Genomic DNA, 25025 nt, shown 5'->3' with positions numbered 1-25025 from the left:
ACCAGCAGGTAATAAAAGTAGAGAGTGTTGAATGGCTCCATCTCGCAGCTTTGAACTTTGTGCAGTATGTTCCCTCCGTAGGACCCGATAAAAGTAGGAGTAGGAGTAGGAGTAGGAGTAGGAGTAGGAGTTTGCTAGATAAAAGTAGGAGTAGGAGTAGGAGTAGGAGTTTGCTAGATAAAATCATAAAAGTAGGAGTAGGAGTTAAGGCCTTCATACACGAGGCAACATGTTGCTAGCAACATTTGTGGTTACTTTGATCTTGTAAGCAACATGTTGCCAGAAATAGAAAGATGTTCTATTTTTGGCAACATGTTGCTTGGTTGCTAGCAACAAGTTGCCTAGTGTATGGAGGCCTTTAGAAGTAAATGCGTGGGTGGGTAAGAGTCATCCGCCCATGCAGCCATGATATGATTAAAAAGTAGGTGCAGCTACTTTATTTTTTGAAGGTAAAGACATTTATAGGCAATTTAAATGATTTTAACAATAAATTTGAGTTAGTTTGGTGAGTTAATTTAGTTTGTTTTATAAATTGGAGGGCTACTTTTTTTTCATTGAGTACACAGGAATAATGTATAGGTAAACACTTTGCAGTCTTTATTAGGCCACTCCAATAAGATTCATAGTTTCCCATTACAGAGGCGGGCCTGATGCGGGCGGGCGCGGCGGGTTTGTTCATTTTCATTAAATTTATTCATTATCAGCTGTATAAATTGCTTGTATAATCAATGAAAAACCGCAATAATGAATAGCGATGCGGCCCCATGCGGGCGGGTAATGGGAAACAAGGAATCAAATTGGAGTGGCCTTAATGGTAGTCTCATTATACTGATACATTAACCATAACCTTCTGATTAAGTATTTGATCTATTGTTACCATTGTTACTATTTTTATTATGATTAGATTATTCTGGTCAAGTATTTATAGATCTGTGCTTTACCGTCCATCTAGCTTTTATCATATTTAGTGCATTCTCTCTTTCTCTCACTTTGACTCTCTTTTGCATGTCCATCCTTTTTCTTGCTTGATAATTTTTTCTATGATATTGTGTTGGTTAAGTTCTTGCACATTATAGACTAACAGTACTAACATAGCTAGTACATGTACAACAATGCATGAATTATTAAAAAGTTATAGTTAAGATATATTGATGGTTGACCTACAAAAATTAAAGAAATAATTATGTGACAATTTAGCACACTTAAAAAGTGTTATGAAAGATGTACTCAGTATGGAAATTCTAATAATGGAGTAAATTTATCCACTGCTATTGCCATTGCAAATTTACACCATCTCACTGAGTGCACTTCACTAGCTCTATTTTAATTATTTTGGAAAGGATGAAGTCGTAGCTATAGCTACCTTTATTTTAACTTGATTTTGTCTTTTTTAAATGTCATATTTAAATGCAAACAGTATAAAACATAATGCAGAGACAAATTAACAATGCTAATAGGCAACATTTAAAAAGAATTGAACTCGGCCCGGCTACAAATTTGATACCGTGGAGTACTGACTTTAATACTTAGCTGTAATATCTATGGCTGTATCTACAGATACTAAGATTAAACTCACAATTATTTCAGAAACAACTGCACAAGTTAGAAAATGATAACTTAATAGTCAAAATAATAATGATACATAACGCATCATTTACCTTATACCAAAAAATGCTAATTTTTACACGAGGAAATAATTTTTATATTTAATTTCAGTAAAAAAAACCAATGTTGTTAAAATTTTTTGGGCATGCATAGACATTTGTGTTGTATGGTGTCTCCAATACAATTTTTACAGTAATAATCAATGATTTGTTTGGATCTACATGAAGCTGCTGCACTTGTGTTGATTAATTAATCATTGCTATAGCATCGTAAGTAAAATTAGCTGTAACTTAAATTTGATTTATTTTAGTTACTATTATTTTAAAAGTTTTTGTTTAAGTTGCTCTCATGAAGAAAAATATATAAATGCACAATGAAAATCACAAAAAATTTAATATCTTAGACTAGTTATGATCATAACAACTACACACTACGTATTCCACTCTGCTCCTGATTTTGTTTAGTGCGTGGGCGGCTGACTTACCACCCACTTACCACTAAAAAAAATAAAAATAAAAATAAAGTGGTAAGTCACCACTTTTTTTATTAAAAAAGTGCTGACTTACCACTTTTTTTAAATGTGTGGTGGTATATCCACCCACGCATTTAAAAAAAGTTGTGTAACTCCTACTTCTACTCCTACTTTTATCTAGCAAACTCCTACTCCTACTTTTATGGGGTCCCTGTTCCGTATATTTCAGTAATCCTGACAATAGCTTAATGGCGCGCTTTGGCGGGAAAATTGACCTAATTTGGGCGTGGTTTTGGCTTTTATTAATTACCCTTAACTTCAAGAAACTGGTGAAAGTGATGTGTGGTAAGTCCACTATGTTTTCTCTTCTCTTTCAGGTATAGCCGACTAATTCAATATATCCTCCTTAGGCATATTTGGTTATCTGAATCACCTGGTCCCGCGTACCAGACACAGGATACTACAGATACTATTGCAAGGACTCCAAAGACTCGAGTACCGAGGTTATGACTCCGCTGGTGTGGCGTTTGATGATTTGAAAGAAGGAGAAGAGCTCACACAGTAAATGAAGCTGGTTTATATGCACCTGTACATCCATTTGTCTCTCTTTTTCATAAAATAACAATGATATGACAAACCTTTTCATTGTCCTCACTCTCTCTCTCTCTCTTGTTTTTCTCTTCTCTTGATAGAGTCATCAGGAAGAAGGGTAAGGTCAGTTCTTTAAATGACGAGGTCTTTGGACGTGAGGACATTGACTGGGACTCAGTCCTTGATACTCACGTTGGAATAGCTCACACGAGGTGGGCAACACATGGGGTACCTAATGAAGTGAATTCACACCCACAACGATCCAACTCAAAAAATGGTAGACCATTTTACTTTTGCTCTCTCTCCTTCTATATTATAATTATTTTTTATTTTATTGTTTTCCTTGTAGAGTTTGTGGTTGTTCATAATGGTATCATTACCAATTATAAGGACATCAAGAAGTTCTTGGTAAGTTTATAAGTGAATAAAAGAGGCTGTAGTGAATTTTGAAGAATTCAAGAGACACTTGTAATAAAAGAACTAATTAGTGTCCATTGCCAAACCCACAAACCTTCTCTAACCTTCTCTATAGCACTGACTAAAAGAGGGCCAGACTGATTGAGTGAATGTGTTAATTATCAACCCATTCTATTGTTACCAGAACTATACCAACCACCTACAGTATGGACCTATCAAATTTCCTCATGTACCCTGTACAGATAGTCCATAGCACCTTTTATCACTGCCAGTAGTACTACTACCATTAATACCCATTGTGTTGTAATGTACATGTACATCATGTATTAAATATTATTGTGTGTTTTTATGATTTCTAGGAAAGTCGTGATTATGTATTTGAGAGTGACACAGATACAGAGGTTATACCAAAACTGCTCAATTATTTATATCATTCACAATCAACTGATGAAGAAGAGCCAACCCTTCAAGAACTAATGGAGCAAGTTATACAGCAGCTGGTGAGTGACACACTCTCCCTCCCTTTCTCTTAGTCTCCAGTAATGAGTGTTAGTTGATAAACTCAGTCACTATATTGTATAAACTAAAGGATAGTTCTGTAGACAAATTGTGGTTCAAACTTATATATACATAGCATAAGGACATGTATATGTACATGTACATGTACACTATTTTCACTGCATGCAACTGTACTGGTGTATTTTATTATTAATTTTAATTCTTAGGAAGGAGCATTTGCCATTGTGTGCAAGAGCATACATTATCCAGGAGAGATAGTAGCCACAAGGTAAGGACACCAGTCACATGACATCATACTAACAGTAGCTAATGGCCTAATGTTTGTTTACCCATAAACTGTAACCAACTCTACATGTGACATGATGTCTTCATTGTAGGCGTGGTAGTCCACTATTGATTGGTATATTCAGTGATACTAGTATAGTGACTGATGATATACCTACCTGTGTCTTTGCTAATGGAGGAGTACCAGGTTTGTTTATTATGTTTATCCTGTATCACTTATTATTATTATTATTTATTATTATTATTATTATTATTTATTGTTATTATTATTTATTGTTATGTTGCTGTCAGACCTCAATACCACCTAATGATCAAGGCTGATTGAGGCCTTTCAAAAATTGTTTGGAAGATGGATGTTACATGTCCCACAGAGTTACTTGTGTTGCAGTCTGTGGCACTGTAGCTCTTTTTAAACTGATGAAACTTCATCATAGCATAGTGGGACTCACCTTGACTGGTCAATGAATATCATTATAATATAATAGCACTTCCTGTCTCTTTTTTTCTCTCCCTTCTCCCTTTCTCTCTCTCTCTCTCTCCCTCCATAGATTCCAGTTCCTATATTGCTCCTGACTTTCAAAGAGCTAACAGTTTTTCCACCTTCAATCCGTCTGAAGAGAACAGACAGATTGAGTACTTCTTTGCATCGGATGCAAGGTAGGTGTGGCCTGTTGTCATGACTACTGTTGCTATGTACCCTCCCCCTCCTAGTGCTGTCATTGAACACACTAATAAGGTGATATTCCTTGAAGATGATGACGTAGCAGCTGTCAAGAAGAATGGATGTGAGTTTTATGTTCTTTTTCATTTTCACTTCTCTCTCTCTCTCTCTCCTACTGTAGCTCTATCAATCCATCACATTCGTAAGAGCAAGGCTGTAGCAGCTGAGAGAGAGTTGCACACTATCAAGATGCAGCTTCAAGAGATAATGAAAGGTACTCTACATTCGATGTACTTTTGGTTCTTATAGTTTCTTCCTTTGGTTTAGGGTCTTTTGATTATTTCATGCAAAAGGAGATCTTTGAGCAGCCGGAGAGTGTCGTTAACACAATGAGAGGAAGAATACTCTTTGATGAATATAAAGGTACATTATTATTATTATTATTATTATTTTTATTTTATTTTATTTTATACAGTTGTGTTGGGTGGATTAAAGGATCACATTCCAATGATAAGGCGCTCACGGAGGATCATATTCATTGCTTGTGGTACCAGTTACCACAGTGCCCTCGCTGTTAGTTAATAACTGCAACCTTATTAATATTAATAACTACAACCTTATTAATATATTATAAATTAATTTGCATACATGTACATGTACATATTTTAAAATTGATTCTTTATGTTTTTTGTCATTTTTCCTTTTTTATAATTTCATGTCTCCTTCCCTTTAGACTAGGCAGCTTCTTGAGGAGCTAACAGAGCTACCTGTTGTGGTAGAATTAGCTTCTGATTTTCTTGATCGTAGTACACCAATATTTCGTGATGATGTAGTCTTCTTTATCTCACAATCTGGTACAATAATTTCTCCTTAAACATATATATTATATCTCATATTCTTTTATTAGGTGAGACTGCTGATACATTGAATGCATTGAGATATTGCAAGCAGCGTGGTGCACTAACCGTTGGTATCACTAATACTGTTGGTAGTTCTATCAGTAGGGAGACTCACTGCGGAGTTCATGTTAATGCTGGACCTGAGATTGGAGTAGCTAGCACTAAGGTAGGAGAGAGAAACTAGAAGAGAATCGTTGTTGCATTTTCTGATACAAAAGTTGCTCCAAAATCAGGCCAAAGCCCCTGTACTGTAGTACAGGGATTTTGGCCAAATTTTACCAAAAATGAAAAGTTGAGAATTCTTAATTTTTATATTTTTTCCTGATGCATATACATGTTATGTTGTGTAGAAAGTTTTAGCTGATTTCGATCAAGATCAGATTTTTTACGAATTTTTTAAGTTACTCCAAAATCGGGCCAAAGTCCCTGTACTATAGTACAGGGATTTTGGCCAAATTTCATCAAAAATGAAAAGTAGGGAATTCCCGATTTTTATTGCATTTTCTGATGCATATACATGTTCTTATGTTGTGTAGAAGTTAGAGCTGATTCCGATCAAGTTTGAATTTTTTGCAAATTTTTTAAAGTTGCTCAAAAATCGGAACAGAGTCCCTGTACTATAGTACAGGGATTTTGGCCAAATTTTGCCAAAAATGAAAAGTAGGGAATTCCCGATTTTTATTGCATTTTCTGATGCATATACATGTTCTTATGTTGTGTAGAAAGTTAGAGCTGATTCTGATCAAGTTTGGATTTTTTACAAATTTTTTAAAGTTGCTCAAAATTTTTTTTCAAAATGGCTAGGAGAAAATTCCCGATTTTTATTACATTTACTGATGCATATACATGTTATGTTACCTGTCAAACTGTTCTTAATATATAATATCTTCATTATTATTATTATTATTATTATTATTATTATTATTATTATTAGGCATATACTAGTCAGTTTGTGGCTCTGGTCATGTTTGGTTTAGTGATGAGTGAAGACAGAGTCAGCAAGCAACCAAGAAGAAGACAGATCATTGATGGACTTAAAGTTTTACCAGGTAATCATCAATAATTTTATGGGATGTACATGTATATATATGTACATGTACATGTATTTTTTGCTCTTGTTTATTATCGTTTTATCTTTTTAGATTTGATCAAGAAAGTACTTGGGCAGAATGAAAAGATAAGAGAACTAGCAAAAGAGCTTCATCACCACAAGAGTATCATAGTAATGGGGCGGGGCTTCAATTACGCTACCTGCCTTGAAGGAGCACTGGTAAGACATGCATTGTAGGTGTGGCTAAACTAATTATTAATTTTTAAATAGAAAATTAAAGAAGTTGCTTATCTGCATTCAGAGGGTATATTAAGTGGTGAGATAAAGCACGGACCATTGGCACTCATTGATGATAAGATGCCAGTTATTATGATCATCACCAAAGACAATGTGTACAAAGTAACCACTCTATCTATCTCTCTCTCTCTTTTAATTTCTATTAATTCCTCTTCTTTCCTTACAAGTTATTGTTTTAATTGTTTTATTTCTCCTATAGAAATGTATCAATGCTTTTGAACAAGTTTCTGCTCGTTCAGTAAGTTAATATTTATTCTGTATATAGTGCTTTAATTTTACACAATAATAATAATATTTTTGCTATTTTTTGTAAATAAAGGGTCGACCAGTGGTGATATGTGAAGAAGGTGATGAAGAGATTCTTAGTAGAGTAACTCGTACTGTACAGATGCCTCATATTGTCGACTGTCTTCAAGGAATACTAACAGTGATACCGCTCCAGCTGTTGTCATTCCACATTGCAGTGATGGGAGGACATGATGTAAGATTTAGTGTTTATTTTTTGAAGAAGGTTTCATTGTTTTTTATTCAGGTTGATTGTCCACGACATTTGGCAAAAAGTGTGACAGTAGAGTGATTTTAAGAACTATATGACTAAATTATATATACCTTTTATTGATTAAATACCATATCATATATCGTCACTACTGAATAAGACATTGCTTACACAAGGCAAGAAGAGTATCTACTTAGCAACCATTAATAAACCAGGTGTTATTTATCTAATAATCTTTTTCCAAAGAGCAAGATGCTAGTAATCAGATGAATCGATAATTTTTGATTTTGTACAGATACATAGGAGAAAGACTAAATACTTCAGGTTACTGGAAAAGAATGGGTGGATCTGATCACGTGATCTATCTAGCTCCATTACCAGCCCCACCCAATAATAGGCTGCAAATCAAAGCAGAGGGAGGAATGGCCTACCAGAAAGAACTAGAGAAGAATATTAGAGTACAAGAGTTCCGTCAAGATGCCAACTACCTATTGGACAAGTCGGAAAAGGAGTACATTCAGTATGCCTTGAAAGAATACACGAGCTATCGCAATGTCTCAATTTTAATGAAAGCTCTTCTCTCCTGCCTTGACACGCCTGAGAAACTGGACCTTTTAATGACCATCAGAGATCTAATTCCTAAGAGTGACCATAAAGAATACGACTCCATTGCTCCTTATAAGAAGATGGCACATCCAATGTTTCACCACAAGAGCTCAAGAAGAAGACAAACAAAAGAAGTGTTGATAGAGAGATTTAGAAGGAGACCACTGGGTTTCAGTATTAGAGGCGGGAAGGAGATGGGGCTGGGGATTTTCATATCTCACGTTGAGATAGGATCAGCGGCAGAAGCAGCTGGTATTCAAATTGGAGATCAAATCAGCGAAGTTAATGGGATCAATTTTGAATGGATATCACATGAATCAGCTGTTACAGTTATCAAGGCATTCGACAAGTTCAGAATCATTCTGTGGAGTATGGGCAGGCTACCCCAGTTTGATAGTCCTACATCTGAGGCATTCACATGGTAAGGAAGTACAGTGTATGGTCTAATGAAACTTATTCTTTTTGTATAAAAGGGTGGACCCACAAGGAAGGCCAGTCAAAGAGAACGGGATTGTTGATAATGATGATGTAAGTTGAGATCACTCACCAGCACAATATCAAATATCAATGACATACTTATATTATACTTGTGTACTCGTGTCTGTAGGTGGAGCAGTTTGATGATCACTTGCTCTCGTCTGCTGACAAGAGAAAGGTGGTAGTTAGGAAAGAGCATGGACGACCTTTTGGTCTCAAAATAAGAGGAGGACAAGAATTCAAGCTTGGGATATTTGTTGTGGAGTAAGGCTGACATTATTACTCAACATTGCTGTTTCAATATTTATTGATGACAGGGTTGATCCTGGATCAGTTTGTGAAGAACATGGCCTGCAGGTTGGTGATCAGATACTGACTGTTAACAATACTAGTTTCCGGAATATTCTTCATAATGAGGCTGCCTCAATATTGAAGAACAACCAACTACTGATCATGACCGTCAAAGTAAAATCACACACTCTATCTATTAAATACAATCTTTTCCTTTACCATTAGTCGGTTGGACGAATCCCTAAACTTGTATCTAAGAAGGACAGGGAGTCTAAGGAGAATATTAGAAGTATATTCAATCCTGTGCTTAGGTGTTATTCATTATTAGCTCATTTCTAGGGGTTGACGGTTACAATAGTCTTCCACGTACTAAACTTCACAAAACTGATGGTTCTCCGTCAGACTTTAAAGACAGACTCACAGAATCACCTAAATTTGTTAGAAGAGCAAGATCATCTTCAAGTACAATTTAATGGAGTATTAGCAACACTTGACATGCTGTATACTTACATCATTTAGATGCAGGTGACTATGGCAGATCACCCATCTCTCCTTTGGCAACTTCAACTCCAGCAACATCAGAAAACTCACACCAGCCTCTTCACCATCAAACAAGTGAATCTGAGATATCACCAGATGATCCTAATTCAGGCCCAAAGTAAGGACAGCTACATTTAACTGGTTCTCTTTGAGTGTCACTGTTCCTGCAGGTTTGAGTATGGGGTAGGTACTCAAGTTATGTTAGCGTCTACAGTATTCAGTCCAGTTAGTGAGCAGCTGCTGGATTCAGCTCGTAAATTATTAAATGAAGATGAAGTTGCTGCATTAAAGAGGAAACTAAGTGATGTATGTTAATTAAGATTAGTTAATATGATGTACACATATATCTGTGTATATCTATATGTAGTATGAGGAAGGTGGTAAATTAAAGAATCTAGTTCAATTTCTTGTGGTAATACTTGATACTCCTGCTAAACTGGAGCTACTCAATGACGTCAGGTAACATTATCAATTATAATTATTTTAATTTTGTTATATTTTAGGCCGCTATTGAAACCTCAAGATATAGCAAAGTTTGATAAGCTTGTGTCTCCACATGAAGCAGCTGCCATGAATAAGAAGAAGCGTAGCGGCAAGGAAGATGAAGAAGACATATTGATGCCAATTTCCATACAACCTAGCACTCACCCACCTACTCCCTCTACTCAGACAAATGGTAAAATATGATTTACTTTATTTTGAAAATTTAAAGTATCTTTTGTAGTTGCTCCTAGCCCTTCTCCTCCTCCTCCTCCTCCCCCTTCTTCTCGTCAAGTCATTACAGTTGAAGGTATTTATTAATGTACGTGTGCATCATCAGTGAAAGATTATTTGTTATAGTTGAGCCAGAGCCTGAGCCAGAACCTCTCCCTCTATCTCCTCCTTCCCCTCCTCCTCCTCCTCCAGTAACTGACGTACCTCCTTCAACTGACGAGGCTAAGACTCAACCTTACCAATCTGTTATAAGCGACTTAAAAAGTTAGAGACATTACACATTATAATTATTAATCATTGTTCAGATCATAATGGAGTATCAGGCCTAAAGAAGATTGAAACTATAAAGGAAGATGGAGAGCTTGAGGTTGAAGGTGCTTTTGGTAATCCAGCTGCTAAAGAAGTACTGAATAAAGCAAAGGAATTGCAAAGGTACAATCCAACAAATATATCTATACTTTCACACTGTGTAATATTGTATTGTATTCATCATTGTTCTATCCTATAGGGACTCAGTTTTACAGTCAAGAGAATCATTTTTGGCATGGAATGAGAACTATCCAGCAGCCGCTGCTACTAATAGAGTCAAAGAAGATGAAGAGGCAAAGAAACAAGAAGACAATAAAGAGGTTAAAAAGCTGCCACCTGCACCTGCTCCTCCTGATCCTGATCCTCTCTCCGGAAATATTGAGAGTCCAGGGAAACCAATCCTCATTGATATACAGAAAACTGCTTTCTTTTTAGGTGAGGTTTATCAATCAAAATTGTGTTAATTTGTGCGTTTATATTGCAGGCTTGGAAGTAAAAAAAGACAAGTCTGGTAATATTGTTATCTCTGAAGTGGTAGAAGATGGAGCTGCCTTTAATGATGGATTCTTACAAGTGAGTGTATTATAAAGTGAATGTAATATGGTACAACATTCATACTTGCATTATTTGTATCCCTTCTTCTCTTTCCTTTACACAGCCTGGTTTTATAATAATCAAAGTTGATGGTGATGATTTGCGTGGAGTTCCGTGTGAAGATGCAGATAATCTTTTGAATGAGAATTATGACAGTGACAGGCCAACCATTGAACTAGTTGTGTCAGCACCTCAATCTTAATTACATTACATTATCCACACACACGAGATTATATTTATTATTATTAGATTTTAAAAGTAGACATGATGTGACATGTGAAAATCTGAACCAATGCACTATTCATGTATGCAAGTTGGCCCAAAAGTCCCTGTACTATAGCACAGGGATTTTGGCCAAATTTTGCCAAAGATTAAAAGTTGAAAATTTTTCATTTTTATAATTTTTTTCTGATACGTATACATGTTTTTATGTTGTGTGAAAAATTTGGGTTGATTCCAATCAAGTTTAAATTTTTTACAAATTTTTGAAGTTGTTTCAAAATCGGCTCAAAGTCCCTGTACTATAGTACAGGGATTTCGGCCAAATTGTACCAAAAATTAAAAGTAGAAAATATTTCGTTTTTATAATTTTTTCTGATACATATACATGTTTTTATGTTGTGTAAAAAATTTGGGTTGATTCCGATCAAGTTTGAATTTTTTTATGAATTTTTGAAGTTGCTCCAAAATCGGCTCAAAGTCCCTGTAATGGTCAGATTTCATCAAAAATGAAAAGGAAAGAATTCTTAATTTTTAATTACATTATCATGCTCTATATTTTGTGGAAATTGAGGTGATTATAATCAAAAATTGGACTTTGAACTTTGCACATTGAATTACTCTTAAACAGGCCATACATTACATTACTATCACTGTGAGGTGAAGTTATTTTGCCTCATTCTATAAACACACCATTTTCATGCCAAAAATGAAATATACTTTATTTTAAAATTATCTTTAGTGAATGCAGAAAAGTGCATTGATTGTCAGTAGAATAGAGTTTATGTTTTAGTTCAAAAGTTTTGCTGCTTCTCCTCGCCTTATCTTCAATGGTTTGTGGTCACAGTTGGAACTGTTGCAAAAGTGCTCCCAAAATCAGGCAAAGTGAGAGTATCACCAGAAGGTGAAGTCTCAATGATGCTGTGTTGAAGAGGAGTTGGAGTGTGAGGGTAAGTTGATACTAAAGGTGGAGGGAGGTATGGAGAATGCAAGACTTCACTGCTCCTTTGCTGCTGTGGCTGCGGCCATTGAAAAAAACTAGCATCTGCTTGGGGAGTAGGTGGGAGAGGATGCCGGAACTGAGACTCTGGTGAATAATGCGAGGTCCCTGACAACGAGTGGGCTTGAGGGGTCCCAATTGAATGGAATGATGGAGGCATGGAGTGAGGGGAGAGCATCGGAGAGTGAATGGCCCAGGGAGATGGAGAAGGTGACATGAGGTAGTTGTAGCTACCTAAAGGAGAACATACAAAGAGAATGTGTGACATGTGACACATTAGGTGTTTCATTAATGCATAGCAAAGGAAAGGAACCACGAGTCACAACAACACAACTTCACATTCTGAAAACAATAACAAGAAATGCCTAAAGCATTGCAACACAAGACTAAACCCTGTACAGCTAGAATGGGTTACATTGTACAATGATACATTTAATTTATAAATGTCTACATCATTCACCTGCATGGGTCATTGTAGTCCCAGGACTAAGATAAGTTGAAGAGTTGCCATACAAAGCTTGAGCTGTTTCCCAGTCCCTGGAGGAAGAGAGCCGATCACGGCTTAATTGGACAATCAAAACTTATTAATGACTCACATGTCTGCGGCATTTTCCCGGAATGCCTTTGCAAATGGATTATTTGTGATCTTGAGCTGCGTGACCTAACAAAACCTAAAAATTGACTACACAGACAAGACTAACCTCTTCATTTTGATACGCAGTGACGGCAATGAATGTTGTCTCTGGAAACTCAATAGATAAAATTGGCCGTGCTATCGTTTGTTGGTGAGTTGGACGAGACTTCTCCTCTCCTCCTCCTCTCTCTTTGTCTCCACCTTTTTCTCCTTTTTCCCCTGATTGACTAGGTACCTTCTTCTCCTCTTCAATATACAAGCGAAGGAAGTACTTATGCATAGAGTGCAAGAGTGCCTAAGTTATAAAACATAATTACACAATTTTAAAAAGATGCTTCATTACCATTGCACTCACATTAGAACCAGGCCTATCTTTGTTGTTGGTGATCTTTAGCTTCCTAAAGGAGACCCCATGCCTCATCCAAAACGTCCCAGTATTAGGAGAGTCAGGGTGTATGTAGGTCTCATATTGAGACTGAGGTTCAGCACTGCCTACTGGTAACCATCTATTGGACATAAGGAGGTATGTGATCAAGCATGCTGCAAAATGTCTGAATGTAACTGCATACCTGGCGTTGAGAAATTTGAATCTGTGAGTGTCAGCTAGCACAATGTCCAACTTCATTGTGTACTTTGATTTAGGCTTGAGGCCACTAATGCTGATTGAAAACCCAGGGAACATGCGTCTGTAAGAAAAGGAAACAATACATAACATAGTCTGCTCTAGTAAATGAATAAGGTATGCAGCATGCATCCTTTACCTTCCTGCACGATTAACAATCATCTCGGTACCTCTACGAAAGAACTCATCCCACAATTCTTTGCCGTCCAGCGTTACTTCAATATGTGGGTGCTTTGGACAATAGTTGGTGATCTTCCCTGCTGGTATGCTGGGAGGAAGATTAGCAATGGTCCTCTGCTGCTGTTGGTTTGTAGGAGTTGAAGTTGCTGGTGGTGGGTTCATATCAGAGACTAGCTGTGTATTAGCAATAGGGACTGGGCTGAGTGTCACAGGCAGTGTATCCTGGGGCTCTTGCTTTGTAACAGTAACGAGCTGTTGTTGCTGCTGAGGGCTAGGGACAGTGGTAATGGCTGTAGCAGAACCAAGGGCAGTCTGCTCGTCATGGGTGGAGCTGGATGGAGGGACAGCAAGGGACATGTTCTCTTCATCTGGATTGGACTCCTCTCCTCTCTCTACAGCCCTCGCTCCATTTAGAGCCGAGAGACCGTCGCCTATGATCGTAGAGATGTTTTCTGCCTCTTGTGGCGACGGGTTGCTCTCTTCTTCCATTGTAAAGACGTACAGGCCAGGGGCAATTTACAGGAATTGTAAAGAAGACAGAGGTGTGGGAGACTGCTCTGATCTCTATTAGTGTATGCCAGCTACACTAAAACAGGACTGAATCATTTGGAAGCAGTCTCCCCTTATAGTCTCTCGCGCTGGGTATCGGATGAAAGAATAAGTGCAAATTAGCGCCTGACCGACCATTAAGGCTTTTCCGTCGGGATTGCCAAGGACTGGTAATAATCCTTTAAAGATAAATGTCATTGAAATACTCGACAAAAAACAATGATGAACATTTTCCAGTGAGAAGAAATGGAGTGGATAGGTGTGGCTGAGTACAATTGCAAAAATATATCAAGTGTAGGAGAACTCATAAACTGTTTCTGTAACATTATTGTTGAGAAACAAAATAGTGCATCGATTATCATAAAAATTAAAACAAAGAGAAAGTTTCGAAAAATTTAATGTCTTGCTTCTGCGATTGTTCCGTTTTATCATACACAACATGATATCCTGTTTAAACTTATAAATACATACACATGTATACTCAGGTCATTAAAAAGCCTGCATTACAGCAACCAATAGTGACAGACAAGCCCTTGCATGCAGAGCACAGTATAGTCCATCTTAAAAATCCCCTCATATACAGTCCATAGTCACATGGTGTATCTGACAAGTGCTAAAGAACACTCCACTCATTGACATCTGGAGCAGTCTCTCCATGAAAGACAGTCCAGGGAGAGGTCATCATGAAACAATGATCATATGACAGACACTAGTGGTGACATCAAAGGAAAGGGTCAAATTTTTCAAAAGGTGCCAATCCAAGAAATTAATTTTCAACTTATAAGAATTTTAACTGACACAGATGAAACTGTTCCTTTCTCTTGTGGCCATTATAAAGCAGATATCATATAAAGGACTTGGATAAATCTACAAAATGGATTATACATACCGGTACATTTAATACACACATTGCTTTCATTTTGCTTGACAAAATATGCAACGTCTTTTCTTCAATCTACTTTGTCCTTGCAAATACAGCTACAATTTAGTTAGAAAAGAAGAATGAAAGTGGACAGTGAGAGATAAAATTCACATATAGCCATTAGACACAAGGTGATAGAGAAGGAGTCAAAACAAGAGATAAGTTCACAAAAGAAGGTTAATGTGACACACATATGTGGCAACATACATTTGCCAATTACTAGCTACTTTGTGTAAAATATCATCAAATGTATCAGTAACATACTCATTGATAATATTTATCTCATGAAACACCACACTGCTATTCAATCAGTTAAACTGTGAACATAGCTTGCATGTCATTATAAGGGTGCTATACTAAATACTTGTGAAATTAAATTGGGTGTGGTCCCACGTGTGTATAATGAAGCTTGATCAGGCCAAAGTCCCTGTACAGGGATTTTTTGCCAAAAAATAAAAGCAAAGCATTCTTCATTTTTATAATTTTTTCTGATACACATACATTTCTATGAATCTTTAAAGTAGCTCCAAAATCGGGTCAAAGTCCCTGTACTATACAGGGATTTTGGCCAAATTTCACCAAAAATGAAAAGTAGAGAATTCTTAATTTTTATAATTTTCCCTGATATACATGCTTTTATGCTGTGTAGAAAGTTTGAGCTGATTCCAAGTTTGGATTTTTACGAATTTTTAAAGTTGCTAAAAGGTCTGGCAATCCAAACTGACCACATGCCAACACATGGAAAGTACTGTAAACTCAAGTGCGTGGGTGACATAAAAAAATTTGCTAAAAAATTTTAGATTGTTGCACATGTTTTATGCAGATTTTTACAATAAATGTAACTTTTTTCCAAAAAAAATATTTCAACATTTAATTCCTACAGTGTTTATAAGTACTGAATTTAATTTATGCAAGTATATCCAAGAAGCCATACAACATAACTGAAAGTGTCATTTTGTGGTATGTTTATTCTTAGCTACATGTTCTAAGATGAAAGTTTTCTTGTTAATTTGTTATTATTGTCAGGTTGATCTTCACAATGTGTTTGAAGAGGTCAAGATGTTAGCTCATGATGCTGTGTATGTAAAATCCTTTCAACTGCAGATTAGTCATTATCTCTACATGGCCAGGGAACTGATTTGTAATAAGTATCTGCTACCATACTATTGTACTAATGGTCGCTATTGATGATTGATCTAAAAATATAATTGATGATGATTACTCTGAGATCTATTTTGTTGCATGCAGACCCAGCCCCACCTTTTTATAACTACATGACCACACCTTTTTTGACCCCACCCTAGAAGTAAATAGAGAAGGTTGTGCTTGTAGGCTTCTTTTAATGGAACTATGGCCACTAATCAAACTTGTTTAGGTAGTCATGTGGTGTTAGATTATATTTTGATTTTTATTGATAGATATCAGAGACTTGATTGATGTTCTTGACTTGTTGAAGAAATGTAGCTTTCAGAGAATCAAGTGGCAAGAGCTGGGACTGAGACTAGGTCTACTGAAAGATACACTGGAAGCCATTAAAACAGAGCAGCATGGTGATGTGAATCAATGCTTGACAGAGTGCCTCTCCCAATGGCTACGTAGAGCTGATAATGTTGCCAGTAGAGGAGGAGCCAACTTGGACTCACTGTCAGATGCTCTAGGATCTATGAATGAAACTGCTGTAGCTGAGAAGTTAAGTGAGTCAACCATAACTGTATGTAACTATAATCATTGTATTTTCTATCATAGAACATCAGGTTCTTATTAATATTTTTAATAATCGTCATACTGTCCTGTCTCAGTCTCTTTGTGATTCCATTCGTATTGCTTGGTCTCTTTTTGATGAACGTATGTTAACACAAGAAGCAGTTAGAGCTGTCTCGGCTAGTTCCTTTACTAATCAACGTGAGGCTCTATTAGCTGCTGTCAAAGAAGCTGTTCAAACTGATCCCAACAGTTTACATACATTTGCTAATGTATTGTGTACAATCAGTACTAATGTATCACTGGGACAAACTATACTGGATGATATTAGTGAGTAATTGCTGGCCACTCTAATTATATTCATAGTTCATAGTTTCCTGTGGGTGGGTTAGTTATGAATCAAAGTGTAGAAATTACTGTTCAATATTATCTTTGTTTTATTATTATGTGTTTAGGTAAGTATTTTCCTACTCCTGAAGTGGGCGTGGATCCTGAGACTATTAAAGATCATGATATAGCTCCACAAGGTACATGTGTAATTATTATTAATTAACTAATTTATAATAAATTAATTAATATTTATAGCAAGTACTGCTGATGAAACCAGTACAACACAATCTGGTAAACGTCTATAGTAATAATTATTGATTCATGATTTATTTTTTATTTTTAGACACATCTCCGTGTGATGTATCAGTTGCTAGTAATTCATCTTCACAACCTTTATCACCTCAAGGTATAATTTTAGAAATAATGGCAATAATGATAATAATGATGACATGTTTTGTAGGTGAAGTACATATACCAGTTACAAAAGACTTGCTTTCTAATTTTAGTTCCATAAAGATGTCATTTGTGAGCCTCTTTTATAATGTCCGTAAGATTTTGGAAAGGAAATCGGCAGTTGAAGACATCAAAGAATTCCTGTTTTATTATAGTAGCTCCCTTGGTGAAAAAGTGAACAAATGCTCAGACATTTATAGCATCCTTCGTCATGTTAAAGATGAGTGTTCATTGACTGACATTGAACTGCTTCGTAGCATAGTGGAAGAAATGAACATCACTGAAGCAAAGGATTACATTACGACTTATAGAGAAAAGTTGAGTGAAGCTTGCAAGTCACTCTCTATCATTCTTTGCTTGAACGAACGATTTGATTCCATTTCTCATCTTCAATGTCAGACAGTCACCTTTATCTTTGACTGGAAGCCTAAGGAACATATGCTGGAAGACATCAAGGAAATTCTTGCAAAAGTTTCTGGTAAACTACTGAAGATTAAATATATAGAGCCTTCTGAATCAATACGTGTCACTTGCTCCTTTCCTTTCTCTGATGTTGGGTTTACTGTATTGAGGATGATAGAGAATATTCATATACTAATGGGACAAGGATTAAAGAAACTGACTATTGGTAACTTAACATTATGGAGGAGACAAGATGTTAGACAAAAGGTACATAATATGAATAATTGAATATTGTTTAATGAATATTGTATTGTATAGGAACTAAAAGAAAAGGATCAAGACTTACTACAACACACTGAGGTCAGTTAATATAATCATTCCTTTTATTAGTTACATTATAGTACCTGTACAATGTAACAATGTGTTCAGTTGATTGTAATGTGTTAATTATATGTACAGGTTATTTCTTATATTATACTTGAAGAAGCTGAATATAAACTAAGAGATACTATCAGTAGCAAAGAGAAAGTATATGTTATGCTACCAGACCGTGCAATGTAATCTTAATTGTATGTATAGGAAAGTATTGAATTGAAACAAGAAATATCAATGGCTCAAGTAACTGAGGTTAGAAGTTTAATTTTTAATTCTTTTCATTGCGGATCATTAATTCACATAAATTTAATTATATTTTAATTATTAGGAGGAATCATTGTCTGTTCAAATTGATACTGAATCAATTAAAGAAGTTGAGGTATATCTCACTAGTTTGTATTAATTATAATAATTATTAATAGGAAGAACCACTTTATGAAGAGTTGACTGTATTGAGGTCTCAGTTTAATGAGATACAAAAAGAAAACAAAGAATTGTCAGACAAATTATTAAAAATGAAGATTGAGTATTTGAGATCACTTACTAGTAATCCTGATTCAGGTTAGTTAGAGTATCGTTATTAATTATAATAATTATTATATAATTAATTAAAGCTGCTAGCAAAGTGAGAAGAGGAATGTCTTTTGAAATTGATGACTGCAAATTTCATCTTAAAGCAATGACCAGTCCAGACTATCAGCCATTAGTAGATAATAAAAGAATAATAGAGAAATTACAAGAAAGAATATCATTAATGAATATGGAACTAATCACTGAAAGAGAACACAATGAGAAGATTATAAAAGATATTAAAGGTTTTATTGATGATGTGTCATCATTTGATTGTTGATAATCAAATAGATTTGGAGAAAAGACAGAGAGAAAAGAAACAAAAAACCGAAGAAGAGATGTGTACAGTAAGAGTGAGACTGATTATAACTTATAAGTATATACTACATGTACACGTGTATCTTGTCTTTTATTTTAGATTTATTTATGTTGTAATCATCCTGTTACTGGTGGATTAATAAACTCATTTCTTGAAGTGCATAAAGATGAATTACTACCCAGTGTACTGGATAAAGCTTATGAGGTTATTATATTAGTTTAATGTATAGTTGCAGCAAAGATCAAAGGCCTAACAGTTGTGATAAAACCCACAGAACACTCCCACCAATACCGCAGTGTGATATTATAAATAGCACACTCATTTATTTAATGTGCAGCAGTGTGATATCAGTGATAGCAGAGCACGTGCAATCTTTGCTGGAACTATACACTAAAACAATTAATACATGTGGCGTCGTGTGCTATCTGATTTATCCGCACTCGCTTCCGGTCTCGTTGCTAAAATAGCGCACTCGGCCTTCGGCCTCGTGCGCTATTTTAGCGACTCGACCAGAAGCTCGTGCAGATAAATCAGATAGAACACGCCGCCCCATGTATTAACTATTACTTATTTATTTTTATTTATTCTTTCATTTTTGTTCATTTCTTTATCAGTTAATAGAATTAGCTCCTCATATTCCTATTGAGAGATGTCGTTTAGTTAAATATGATTATTGGAATAAAGTAATGGATCAGTCCTTTGACCTTGATGAGGTATAAGTTCTTTCCTATTGTTACAATTATATCTTATCATCATTAAATTTAGTATCAACATCAAACTATTGGACAGATTATGAGTGTGGCTGATTATCATTATACTTTTGCATTATTCTTAGAAACTCGGGAAGAGAATGAAACCTTTAAGAAATACAATGAGCAAGGTGAGTGTGGTTGGTTTTATTGCTGGCTATCATAGATAATAGAGTAAATGAAAGGGATTGGAAACTATCGTTCTTGCCTGGTGATGTGGTTTTTGTTACCCCTGGTTACCTGGTTGGCAACGTCCATGTTTATCTGCATTCCCCATCTCCTCCACAGTAGTTGCTGTGCAGAAAGGATCTCGAAGGAATATTGTGTGACTATTAGATAGCGCTTGCTTATGATATATCTTCCTTTCCACGTAGAAAGTTTATGGCTATCTGTAGCAACATTTTTGTTTCAATAGAGCTATTTTTCGACCAGTTATGGGTACACAAAGTCTGAATCTTTTTTGACACTTTTTCGCCTCTACAGCTTTCATGCTTTTGCTATTCTAGTGTTGCCTCATATCATTCCATAGGTAATTGAAAGTTCTTTTATATTCTGACAAGCATTTTAGAGTTTAGCTACAAATGTCTTCATTAGAGGGAGAAAACAGCAATTTTATGGGCAAAATCGCTATAACACTCAAAATATTAATCTAAATATATACATACCAAATAAATAATAATTAACAGTGCAAAACATTGAACTCCTTGATAGTCGAGTTTCTTTTTCATCAGAGCACTCTTTTTGGAGTTATTCTAATTTTAATGGAAAAAATCAAGAATTTTGTGGTCAAAAAGAAACTGCCTAGTCAGCAATTTTTTTTGCTTAGCAACAATGCAATCAAATGGCATTATTGCTATGCCCACGCAGAAGTTTCCAATCTCTTTCATTTACTCTATTATCTATGTGGCTATGTACATGTGTTTGATGGTGTAGGTATTAATCTAAAGGTATCAGTGGTTGATCTGTCAACTGGTGAAGTAGGACCAGCTATACCAGTGAGAGGAGAGCTAGGTTGGACTGTTAAAGAATTAAAACAACATATAGGAGAAGTAAGAGGAAGAATATTGCTCTCCTTCTATTGATCTGGTTCATTTCTTTATTTAGGTATTCAATATCAATCCATCATGTATGAGAATAGTAAAGGAGAAGTATACTGGTATTAGTGATGTTAGTGATGTAGGAAGTACTTTAAAGGAGATACTCAACAAAAGAGACAAAGTTAGATCATAATACAAGTATTAGCATTAATACTTCTTTTATTGATCAATATGCATTCCACTTTCCTCCTCCTCCTCCACACACACAGTCATATACTCAGTTGTTCTATGTATCATCAGATCTTAAAGATTATCAAAAAGAATTCAAAGATAGTTTGATGTACAGATATGTTGATTTTCATGTCAACTCAATAGCACTGAACATTACAATACCCCCAGCTCCTGGACCTGGAACCACACCCACTACAACTGAAGGAGGAATAATAATGAAAATTATATCAATAAATGAAGAAAATAAAGGGAGAGAAAGAAGTAATAACTTGTCTATTATAATAAAAATATCGTTAATCGTTGTAATAATTATTCAATACAGGGATACAGGTACAAGTTAGTAAGACAATAACATTAGCTCAATTGAAGGAGGAGCTAGTTTCACTGATTGGTGTACCACCTACTGGTTTTATAGTGTATAGAAGCAATGGGTGTGAACTCATGGATAAGACATTAGAGTATATTGGTTCTGGATCAAAGGTATAGCCTTTATTGTTTTATTTTGGCTCTCTTCTCCTTTCCATTATACACTACTATAAGTACTAATAACACACACACACTCATCTCTTTATTACTTTGTGTATCTACTAGTTGATAGTAAGACTGGGTAGAGGATTAGGAAGAGGAGAGTGTAAAATTAAATTATATCTATTACAAGTTAACAATACAGAGGTACATAAGAACATTGATTATTAAATTTTACATTTTATATATTTAATATTTTAGTTTTGTAGTTTTATGATGGAGTCTATTGTTGCTAAGGGTACACCAGTGAGAGAATTGAAGAAACAAATTATTGAAGAAGCAAAAGTACAAGGAATTGACTGTGTCCTTGAATTAGACAAGTAAGTACATCATGTGACTATCATGTGACTATCATGTGACAACTTATTGTGTAGAATGAGATTACGTTACAAGAGGGGAGTGTACCCTGGTACAGTATATCTTGATCATCAGGTGATTGATACTTATAGTAAGGAAATGTATGTGGAACCATTGAAAGGTCAGTATATCTCAGTATATTTTCAGTATACTGTACGTTACATGATGTATAATTTTATTGTTAGTATATTAATTACTATATTATTAGAACCAGAGAAGAACAATGAAGCACAGATACAGGTGTATGTTATAAGATGGCGTCCATCACAATGTTCAGTTGATCCAATAGAAGAAATTATACTGGATAATGATGATTATGATCCTAAGCATGTTATTGGAAAGGTATTATCTGTAAAAATAGAAATTATAACAAAGAACATGCATTAGTAACACTTTATTATTATTATTATTATTGTTTTACAGCTGTCAGAGTTAAGTGGAGTTCCTGTTGAGTATATCTATTATACAGAGGTTAATCATTGAAAAATATTAAAGATACTCTCCCTCTCTCTCGTTCTATTAGAGACTATCATTTCCAGCTGAGATATCATGTCTTGATATTGAGAATAGGTTGTACTGGTATTCCATCACCTCAGACAGACCATACTCATTACCACTATATGATGATGGATATGTCATATATTACAAGTACTAATGAACACACACACACATTATGTATACACACACACTTACATACACCTCTTACTGTTTATAATTATTAGAGACAAAAGAGAGAGAATGAAAGAGTTAACAGATAAAGAGAGATCAGAAATACAAGAGGCAGAGTATGCAAGGTCAGTAAACCTCATGTATCATCATGTACATGTACTATCAGTTAATGTAATACCTCATCACTTTACCATTTATTGTATTGTAGGTTGGAGAGGATTAGGGAATGCAAATCAAAGCATGAGCATAGATATTGGTAATAGGATTAACTGAATGGATTGGTTTAATTTCTAAGCGCCATGTTAATTTTATTTTTGTAATTGCAATCCTTCAAAAAATAACTCACTATGTAATAATTTTTTTATAAATATACAATTTATTTAATTTTGTTTAGTTAATAGTTCTTCGTTGACTCCATTAGTTGCTAGTCCCCAGAGTGAGTTAGCTATAGCCACATGATCACATTTACTGATATCAAATGAAAAGGACTCAATCTCTCCATCATCTCTCCTCATAACTGGTAGCCATTTTGAATTAAGGAATAAGAGAATAATAATAATAATAAATATTTATAATTATAATAAAATAAGTACATGTTCATGTACAATATGCTAGAATATACTCATACCACACAGTTCAATGTAATACTGTATAGTGTGGATCTACTTTAGTGAGGTGTATGGTTTACATGTATTGTATGCAACTGTGAAATGAAGGATTTTATTTTGCTCGGAACTCATTCCAATGATATTACTGGTACATATTGATGTACATGTACTGGTATGTTAGGAGGATACATCCTTGAACAGTATCAACTGTTGAGGATTCATTGAAATGAACTGGTAGACTCTTCTTTTGTAGTTTAAACTCATATCTATATTAATAAAATAATAAATAAATAATTTAATTAAAAACAAAGTAACTACATTGTACAAAGTCCTTGGCCTACACTAATCGCTGGTGAGACCAAAAATGACTAAAATAATTATGTTAAAGTTGCTATTATTACAAATCCACACATCATAAGATACAAAGCTACTAGTGGATCATAATGATGTGTGTGTATACACTTACTTGATACACTCCCTGTCTTTAGTCTTTTGCATTAAAGTCTTTAATAATTGTTTCTCTTCTCTTAGACTCTCTGTCAGCTCCTCAACAGTTTCCTGAGCATTTCTTTACAAAAAATAAATAAAAAATAATAATAATGAAGCATTAGCCCATGCTTTTTTTTCAAAAATAGCTCCAAAATCACCCCAAATTTTTATTACATTTTCTGATACATATTGATGTCCTTATGCTGTGTAGAAAGTTTGAGCTGATTCCGACTTCAATTTTTCAAGTTATGGCCATTTTTAGAAAATGCTAAAATTCTGAAAAATATCCAAGGCTATAGCCCATGGTTTTTTCCAAAAAATGGCTCCGAAATCACCCCAAATTTTTATTGCATTTTCTGATACATATTGATATCCTTATGCTGTGTAGAAAGTTTGAGGTGATTCCAACTTCAATTTTTCAAGTTATGGCTATTTTTAAAAAGTGCCAAAATTCTGAAAAGTACCCAAGGCTATAGCCCATGGTTTTTTGAGAATAATTTTTGGCCCCAAATTCCCCAATTATTATTATTATGAATGCACTTATTAATTAAATGTATTTATTACTCAATTGTTGGAGTCTTGCTTGATGGGACGACACTTTGACACATTTCATTAATTTCACTTTCAACTTTCGTCTTCTCATTCTCAATCTCTATGATATGACATTAGAATGAGTAGTTATAGAGAGAAAGGGAAGTGGAGAGAGAGAGAGTTGCTGTCATATAATTAATTAAACACAAATAGGTAATTAACTACTTAAATAAATAATAAAATAATTAACTAGTACATAGCTACTTCCATAAATTTAAGGATTACCAATTTCCGTTTGTCTCCAGTAGCTTTCAGAGTTCCTCAGTTTCTCGTAAATGGAACTGATTCCTTGGAATATTCTTTCACGTTTACTAAAATCATAACTCTTAAGTTGATCTTGTACCTTTAAAATAGAAAAATAAAGAGAAAATGAGAATAAAGAATTAAAAATATTGCATATTATTACTGCTTCAGTTCTCATACATTACATAAACTCACTTCTTTGGTGTATTCCAGTGTTTTTTGAATATCCTCTGCAGCTAACCAAAAGTGCTTATCCTCTATTTCACTGTTCTCCATTTCTTTAGTTTAATTTGAGCTTCAGTAGCTTGAGATAATTCCCGCCTAACTTGTGTTTACAAAATACAAATTCTTCAATTATTTTAACCCTCACGCCCGTAACAAACCACGCCTATTAATAAACACACCACGCCCATAACAATCTTGTAG

At 35.0% G+C, this 25025-nt stretch overlaps 5 protein-coding genes across 6 annotated transcripts; 3 read left to right on the top strand and 2 right to left on the bottom strand.

The window, feature by feature from the left end:
- The first annotated feature begins 2369 nt into the window (after positions 1–2369).
- Positions 2370–7441, top strand: LOC100632876 (glutamine--fructose-6-phosphate aminotransferase [isomerizing] 1-like). The gene is made up of 20 exons (XM_003386505.3): positions 2370–2422; positions 2488–2638; positions 2770–2945; positions 3018–3076; positions 3445–3585; positions 3811–3872; positions 3982–4076; positions 4438–4546; positions 4601–4674; positions 4732–4824; positions 4878–4973; positions 5026–5123; positions 5284–5404; positions 5458–5615; positions 6384–6498; positions 6592–6719; positions 6771–6899; positions 6997–7035; positions 7117–7278; positions 7330–7441. Exons 1-20 carry the CDS (start codon positions 2416–2418, stop codon positions 7372–7374), a joined length of 2058 nt encoding a protein of 685 aa, XP_003386553.1. The 5' UTR covers positions 2370–2415; the 3' UTR covers positions 7375–7441.
- A 93-nt stretch (positions 7442–7534) lies between these two features.
- Positions 7535–11113, top strand: LOC100635483 (whirlin-like). Its single transcript, XM_003386526.2, has 16 exons — positions 7535–8320; positions 8373–8427; positions 8507–8640; positions 8694–8841; positions 8893–8956; positions 9007–9129; positions 9187–9325; positions 9378–9513; positions 9575–9666; positions 9711–9883; positions 9932–9997; positions 10048–10185; positions 10227–10353; positions 10430–10665; positions 10715–10803; positions 10889–11113. The coding sequence occupies exons 1-16, from the start codon at positions 7632–7634 to the stop codon at positions 11024–11026; spliced, it is 2547 nt and encodes an 848-aa protein (XP_003386574.1). The 5' UTR covers positions 7535–7631; the 3' UTR covers positions 11027–11113.
- Positions 11114–11712: 599 nt separating this feature from the next.
- Positions 11713–14318, bottom strand: LOC100635354 (T-box protein 2-like). Of its 2 annotated transcripts, none has more exons than XM_019996316.1 (7): positions 13439–14318; positions 13247–13363; positions 13033–13183; positions 12745–12972; positions 12640–12704; positions 12504–12580; positions 11713–12277 (listed from the first exon to the last, which is right to left on the bottom strand). In XM_019996316.1, the coding sequence occupies exons 1-7, from the start codon at positions 13966–13968 to the stop codon at positions 11871–11873; spliced, it is 1575 nt and encodes a 524-aa protein (XP_019851875.1). In that variant the 5' UTR covers positions 13969–14318; the 3' UTR covers positions 11713–11870. The 2 variants fall into 2 exon arrangements, with proteins under 2 accessions (XP_019851875.1, XP_019851874.1); XM_019996315.1 differs by having other exon boundaries at positions 13021–13183; positions 13439–14154.
- A 7614-nt stretch (positions 14319–21932) lies between these two features.
- Positions 21933–23038, top strand: LOC109581850 (ubiquitin carboxyl-terminal hydrolase 47-like). Its single transcript, XM_019996314.1, has 7 exons — positions 21933–21962; positions 22017–22120; positions 22208–22341; positions 22423–22470; positions 22523–22647; positions 22722–22793; positions 22877–23038. Exons 2-7 carry the CDS (start codon positions 22018–22020, stop codon positions 22926–22928), a joined length of 534 nt encoding a protein of 177 aa, XP_019851873.1. The 5' UTR covers positions 21933–21962; position 22017; the 3' UTR covers positions 22929–23038.
- On the bottom strand, positions 22938–24974 carry LOC105312724 (uncharacterized). Its single transcript, XM_011405592.2, has 6 exons — positions 24795–24974; positions 24582–24699; positions 24330–24417; positions 23743–23844; positions 23466–23542; positions 22938–23185 (listed from the first exon to the last, which is right to left on the bottom strand). Exons 1-6 carry the CDS (start codon positions 24873–24875, stop codon positions 23049–23051), a joined length of 603 nt encoding a protein of 200 aa, XP_011403894.1. The 5' UTR covers positions 24876–24974; the 3' UTR covers positions 22938–23048.
- Positions 24975–25025: the final 51 nt, after the last annotated feature.

Source organism: Amphimedon queenslandica, unplaced genomic scaffold, assembly GCF_000090795.2.
Source record: "Amphimedon queenslandica unplaced genomic scaffold, v1.1 AMPQUscaffold_13414, whole genome shotgun sequence".
NCBI lineage: Eukaryota > Metazoa > Porifera > Demospongiae > Haplosclerida > Niphatidae > Amphimedon > Amphimedon queenslandica.
Note: the sequence above shows the minus strand (reverse complement) of the source record. Positions and strands in the feature narration are given on the sequence as shown.